Source organism: Gavialis gangeticus, unplaced genomic scaffold, assembly GCF_001723915.1.
Source record: "Gavialis gangeticus isolate Ggan-Ray unplaced genomic scaffold, GavGan_comp1, whole genome shotgun sequence".
In the NCBI taxonomy this organism is placed as follows: Eukaryota; Metazoa; Chordata; order Crocodylia; family Gavialidae; genus Gavialis; species Gavialis gangeticus.
This window is the reverse complement of record NW_017729032.1, coordinates 38,825,917-38,832,818: the sequence shown is the minus strand read 5'-3', so window position 1 is coordinate 38,832,818 and position 6,902 is coordinate 38,825,917. Positions and strand designations below refer to the sequence as shown.

Genomic DNA, 6,902 nt, shown 5'->3' with positions numbered 1-6,902 from the left:
GACAGAGTAATGGCCATTTTGAAATAAAACCATTTTAGTGCACAACAATCATTTACTGGACCACATCACTCCTCTAGTCGTAAGTGATGAGTGCATTTGATAGTATCATCAGTGTTCCTCACTGCAGTATTGTTTTTCACTCATTGCACACAGAATGGTTTTATTTCAAAATTGACTTTACTTTCTGAAACGTGTGCGCGTGTGCGCACATGCACATAAGCTGAAGAGCACAGCACTGTAAAGAAGATGAATATACATGACAAGAAAGAAAAATACCATCTGGAAGTATGCTTGGTTGCCAACTTCTAAGGATTTTATTTAATTCCTGTTCAAATGTCTGGTAGCTTGGATCAATAAATATGTTGTCTTTGCGACTGCTTCCACACAAATACTAGAAACAAGAGAGAGACAGCAAAAAAAGTTAATTTACTGGAAAAATTAACGGTACTTGCATGTAAGTTTGCATTTTTTCTTTAAAAATATATGCAGCACTATGTAAACACAATATCCCAATCACCAAAGCAACAACTGAATATTCCAATGACCAAAGCAACAACCAGCTAATATACACTACGTTTAAACTCGCATGACATCATACACACTGTATAAAGCAGAATTTATTAGAAAAAAGATCAATTAGAAATCTATGGTTTACATCAATTAATTGGACATTGGAGTTTAGATTTAGAAAATTACTGAACTATTTAGCAAAGACACCAATATTACTTTTTTGTTTCCAGTTAGATCTTCAACTGGAAAAATATTTAATATGGCAAAGCCATGCCATGTCAAATTGACAGATATGATACATTATAGAATCACCTTTTGCTTAAAGAGCAGAGAAAGAAATATTTAAAATGGTAAGGATATGCAGCACTACAGGAAAAGTGTAGACTGTGCAAGGCACCACATATTCTACAGTCTAATGTCTGATTATCTTAACCCTCTTGACCTTACAGACAGAAGTGGTTGCTCTTTTGAACTTTTACCAAGAATTAATTCTGAGGACTTTACTAGTATTACCCTCTCTGGAGACATTTCTAAGAAATGGAGTATTGGCTTCTTAAAACTTCCACTTCAATATTATCTTAGTGAGAACAAGCCTGTTGCTAGTGAATACAATAAAAGTGATAGACAGAAAAACATGGGCTCACTTCTGGAAATGGCATCTATTTTTGTACACATCCTTGAAATAACATTAAACACAGCACTCATTTGGGTTAAGCAGCAGTTCAACATATCTTGACTACCTTATCTTTGCACTTAGATATATAGTAAAGAAAAATGAATTAATACACTTCTCAGTGAGACTTAAGCCTTTAATCCACAATTTACTGATAAAAAAAATGATTTTCAATGGACGCATTTTGAAAAAGTTTTCTTGAAAACTATTCTAAGAAATTTGTTCATTGCAGCAATGCTAGCTTTATAATGTGGTTTTATACCCAAAAATGCAATTAATCTGAACAAGAAATCCCAAAGGACTGACACCCATGCTAGTTTTCCCAGTTCATTTTCTTTATTATAGTTTTGGTTCTCCCTTGAAGAATACACTTATGATTTTCCCCATAAATTACTTTAAAATATATATTTTCTTGTTTTTCTTTCAAAATACATTAGAAACCAAATAAATATCTGTTTCCAAGAATCTCCTGCTATGCTGAAACCTGAATATTACAGAGGAAAATGTTGATTTTACACAATTATGTCATTTTAACAACTGTGGTAATCCTACTGGTATGGCATGACAAAAGTAGGGAGAAGTATTCTTTGCCCCTTTCCTCCACCACTTGACCTCTCAAAATCTTCCTCAACAATCCTTTGGAGAGTACCCGAACAGGTTCCTACATTAAAGTAGTAAAATTATGCTAATCAGATTTAGAGCCATGATAATTTCCCCTAAAACTGAGTAAAACCTTAATAGCGCTCTCAATTCACTAATGTCTTTGACTGCCTTGATAATTTTTCAGCTTTCTTTAATTGTAATATTGTTTGTTTGATCTGAAAGAGAGCACTTAAGAGTAAGATGGTCATTTTCCTTAATAAACAGATTGCTCAATTTAGCCTTTAAAACATTTCCTGACAGTTGTTCTTCATTATTGTATTTGCATATATATAGCTAAATGATTTTATTGCTTTAAAAGGGATCTTGGTTTTCTCTGTTTAAAAATCCCAAATTCTCCAATTAAACCCCCCCAAATCCATGTTTTTCTGTGACTAAAGTGAAACGCCACGATATATATAGGTATCAACTGAGCACAATGTTTTATTGATATATTTACATTTTTAAAGCAATTTGGAAGACTACTAGTATCTCAATCATTATAATAAAATAAATTCTAAATATGTATATATATTTGGTGTTTGATTTTGGTTTTTTATCATGGAAAATCAGAGCTCCTCCCAGATTCCTGTGCCCACAGCAGGGCACAGGACTGCAGCTTGGCCAGATTACCTTCAGGCAGGAGCCACCTCCACAGCCCAGTGGGTGGCATCCAACATAGAGTTATGCCTCCCCACCTGCTGCCAGACGGACAAGGGATACCTCACCTTGGTGGCCATGGTGGCACAGCACTCCATCTTGCTCTGGGTCCCGCCTGCTGGGCTGCAGAGGTGGCTCCTGCCTGGAGCTGGATGCTGAAGCCTTGCACCCCAAGCCCTGCTGTGGGTGCAGAAGTCTAGGGGGACGTGTCACCCCCAACATGTTTCCTGTGCATTCCCCTGCCCCCCGCTCACCAGTCTCCACAGACTTACCTGAAGGGAGCAGCAGGAACTGTTCTCCACCACACTGGCTGGCACATGCATGTGTGTGCGCACACACATGCATATGGCGCCCCTTGCCCCCTGAGTTCCACTCCGCACAGTCCAAAGCAGCCCCTTGCAGGCTGAAACTCTGCCAGCCTGCAAGGGGAAGTCTGTAGTTTCCCAGTTTTTTTCCCCCTTTTAAAGCAAATAATCTGTGTTTTTCTCCTTTAAAGGAGAAAGTCTCCATTTTTCTGCCGCAACCAGAAAACCCAGATCCCTGTTTGTACTAGCCAACATTTTAACAACTAATCTGTAAAATAAAACTTTGCTGCTTTATCTGAACTCCCACTGCATCCAATTGATACAGGAGCAGATCAGGGTGGAGGTGTCAGGGTTGTGGTTGCAGTTGTACTGCTCCACCTTGATTCATACTTTACTGAAAGTTTAAAACAAAATGCCCAGCAGGGACAGGCACATTTCTATTCAGGCACAGCTGAACATTCAATTGACTGTATGGCTCATTATCATCTTTTTGATTCCTGCTAATCTCCAGAATAGTAGGGTAAAAAAGAAGGGTGAAGGTGTCACCCTGTAGGCAACTCACTGCTATAAGTGGCAGCGGTGTGTTTCAAATAGAGAAGGTCTACCTGTGTGAGAAAAGTCACGTTGCCAATCTGGCAAGTAGTGCAAGTAGCCACTGTACTGGAATCCAAGATGGTTCCCATGAATTCATATTTCACGCCCCAATCTTTCAGCCCCCACTAGAAAATTAATTCCAATGATGAAACCAGCATTGTAGGAACCAAGGAGATCAATTATAACATTTCCATTGTGGTAGCCATATTGAATTTCAAGACAGCTGCCGCAAATTTACAGTTTTGTTCACCATTAGATAGTCAAAGGTTTGCAAAACTGCTACATCAACTCTGTTCTGTTTCAGATTACTTCAACATGAAAACCTCTGATGGAGACTGTTGATAAGAGACTTGCCCTTACTGCCCTTAAGCAAAAGTTACAATGGAGGAGAGCAAAACACAGGAGATAAAACTTGGAATCTACAAGATGCATTGTATGTCTTGAAGTAGGCTTGCAGTCAACAATTAGCTGAAGTACATTTGCCAGAATTGTGTGAATGCACGAAGCACTCATTCAACACAGGACACTTGCTGACTTTGACACTTATGGCAATATTGTTGACAGAGCATCACGTTATGTTGATCCTGTGCTGCAACATTCCAAAAGCCTCATTTGCCACTGTTCTTGTTACAGTTCTTTTACATACAAAAGTCATATCGAAACTTAAGAAAGTCACACAAGGTAGAAGATGAAAGGAAAACCCTACCAACAACATAAAGTGCAGAAAGCACTAGGACATTGAGCAGATCATCTATTTCAGCAGTTCACTGGAGGATGTGCATATTCTGCCAGAAACATTCTAGTAAGAGACTAAGCCAAGTGTTGTCATTTGAAACATCCAACGCAATACACAAGCTGGCAGGTAAAAATAAAAGCGTTGCATTGTGAATTGGTGTCAAAGATCTAACAGCTGGTGAGGCATGCTATTATCCTGAATGCAGGCGGAAGGAACAATGGAAGCAACAAGTCTCTTGTTCCCACTCGCAAAAGGACATTGCAAAATAAAATATTCTTCTCTCTTGAAGCAAAAGCATGGCATCAAGTAACTGATGACCTAGATGCTGGTTTTGCACAGAAAAATGTATACATTCTGAAAAATATACTGGAAAGATATTGCAATTTAGTAGAAGATGAAGGTGGTGTATGTCCTCTGACCACACTGAAGCTAATGATGCAAAAATGTTCAGACTTACTACAAGACAGCCACTCAGTTTCAGCATGGAAGAAATGCTAAAGAAATACACTCCTCATGTTTTGAACTGTGATAACTAGTACAGCCATACAAGTAGTTGTAATTTCTCATATAAATGATGAGGAAGCTGCAGTTCAAAAAAGAGTTTGAAACTTGTACTACGCTGCTCGTGAGAACAAAGCAGATTTGAAAGTTATAGCCAGCACGAAGGGATACAGAAACCTGAATGAAGAGCAAGCCCAAAAATGTGTTCCTGATAGACTCTACATACTGATCTGCTTTTGGAAGATGACAATGATGACATAGATGTTGAAAGTCATGTGCAAGATAAGAATCTATACAGAGATGTACTGAATATATGTCAGGATTTGGTTTACCTGCAATCAGTAGGCAAAAACCTAATGCCAAAAGATGTTGAGTTAGGCATACTGATGCATCATGCAACTAGATCTAAGAAGCTGGTACAAATTTTCCATGCTGCTGGATGCAACATACTGTATGACACAGTTTGTGGCATTAAAACCACAATTGCTGAGAAAAACTTAAAGGAATTTTGGGAAAATGAAGTTGTTATCCAAAAGAATCTTGTTCCCAGTCATTTTGTTCAGTTTTCATCAGACAACATCAACATCCTGGAGGAGAGCTTGGATGGAAAACAAACAATTCATGCAACACAAATTGTAGCATTTTGAAGAGAACCATCAAAACCAGATCATAGATTTCATAGACATCAGGGCTAGAAGGGACCTTGCAAGATCATCTGGTCCAGTGCCCTGCCCAAGGGGTAGGAAGTCAGCTGGGGTCAAATGATCACAGTAGGATAGACATCCAAATGTTTCTTGAAAGTATCCAAAGTAGGTGCTTGCACCACCTCTGGGAGGAGTCTAATCCAGGTCCTGGGGACTTTGACAGCAAAGAACTTTTTCCTTATGTCTAGCCTAAAATGGTTTTCCAGGAGTTTGTGACCATTGGCCCTTGTCTTCCCTTGGGATGCCCTGGTGAACAGATGTTCTCTCAGTTCCTGATGCAAATCCTTTATGTACTTATCGGCTGCCAGCAAGAAACTCCTGAGCCTATGTTTTTCCAGGCTGAAGAGTCCCATGGCTCTTAGCTTATACTCAGGCTTGCTCTCTTGTCCTCTAATTATGTGTGTGGCTCTCCTCTGGACCCTCTCACAGTTCTCCACATCCTTTCTGAATTGGGGAACTCAGAATTGGATACACTATTCCAGGTGTTGCCTCACCAAAGCTGAGTAAAGTGGGAGGATGACTCCCTGGGTCTTGCTTGAGATGCATCGGTAGATGCTAGGCTAGGGCTATGCGAAATGTCTGTTTCGTTTCAGTTTCGGCTGTTTCGGAGGGACAGTGATTCATTTTGGTGTTTCTGATCACTGTCCTGTTTCGATTCAGCCAAATCCGTTTCGGTGATTCAACTGTAGGCTATAATGGAGAATCACTAAAATGCCTATAACATTGACATTTCTTGCCTGATTCAGATAAAAATTGCAGGGATGGCAGTCCCTTCCGAGGCCATGAAGCCTGCCAGGTTTCAAGGAGATAGGTGCATGGGTCTCTGTGAAACTGCACCTCAATCTGTTTAAAACAAAACTCATGGGGGGGAGATGTCTGTGTGTCTGTGTGTGTGCAGAGCAGGATGAAACCAGCAGGGATGGTAGCCTTTAAACAGGGTGCCAGGTGCCAGTTAGATCTCCACCCACCCACTTGTTTCTAGGCCAGCTGCCTGCCCCTTTTCCTACCATGCCTTGATGGAAAACTGATTCAGCTATTTCCCAGGCGAGAGGCTGCCCATTTAAGTGTCTTGGGGTGACATCCATTCTGCAGCTCCATACCTCCCCAACACTGTGGACCAGGCCTTGCACATTGCATCCTTCACCCCCTCCAGCTGTGGTCCCCTCTCTGGGACCTCTGACATTCCCTTAGGCCCTGGCCCCACCTTCAGGCCAGTCGGAATCCCAAGCCTCTTGCTCTGGGCATTCCTTGCAGCGGGCCCCTGGCCCTTTGACCACCCCCTCTTTGGGTCCTGGCCCCAGCACAGACCAATTGAGGGTACCTCTGATAACCTTTAGTAGACCAACTGAATAGTTGGAGAAATATCTCTTAGCAAACTTTTGGGTTTAAAAACCCTTCATCTTGCTGAGGAAGCATCTGCAGTTGGTGTGTTCTCTTCCTGGATGGAAGGAATAGTAAAGCAGCCAGAGGCTGACATGCAATGCAGGCATGAAAGCCAGTCAGTGAAAATGTAAACTGAGGTGTCAGAGGATGAGGTGAGGTATGTAAGGGGGGGGGGGGGGGGGGAAAAGGGAAACAGG

At 40.9% G+C, this 6,902-nt stretch overlaps 1 protein-coding gene across 8 annotated transcripts in view; it reads right to left on the bottom strand.

The window, feature by feature from the left end:
• Positions 1-6,902, bottom strand: part of ZMYM2 (zinc finger MYM-type containing 2) — a 123,626-nt gene that overhangs the window by 12,125 nt on the left and 104,599 nt on the right. For all 8 annotated transcript variants that reach the window (XM_019524293.1, XM_019524295.1, XM_019524292.1 and 5 more), the window contains one exon: positions 277-391. In XM_019524293.1, the coding sequence (XP_019379838.1) occupies positions 277-391 (115 nt within the window). The remainder of the gene's footprint in view (positions 1-276; positions 392-6,902) is intronic.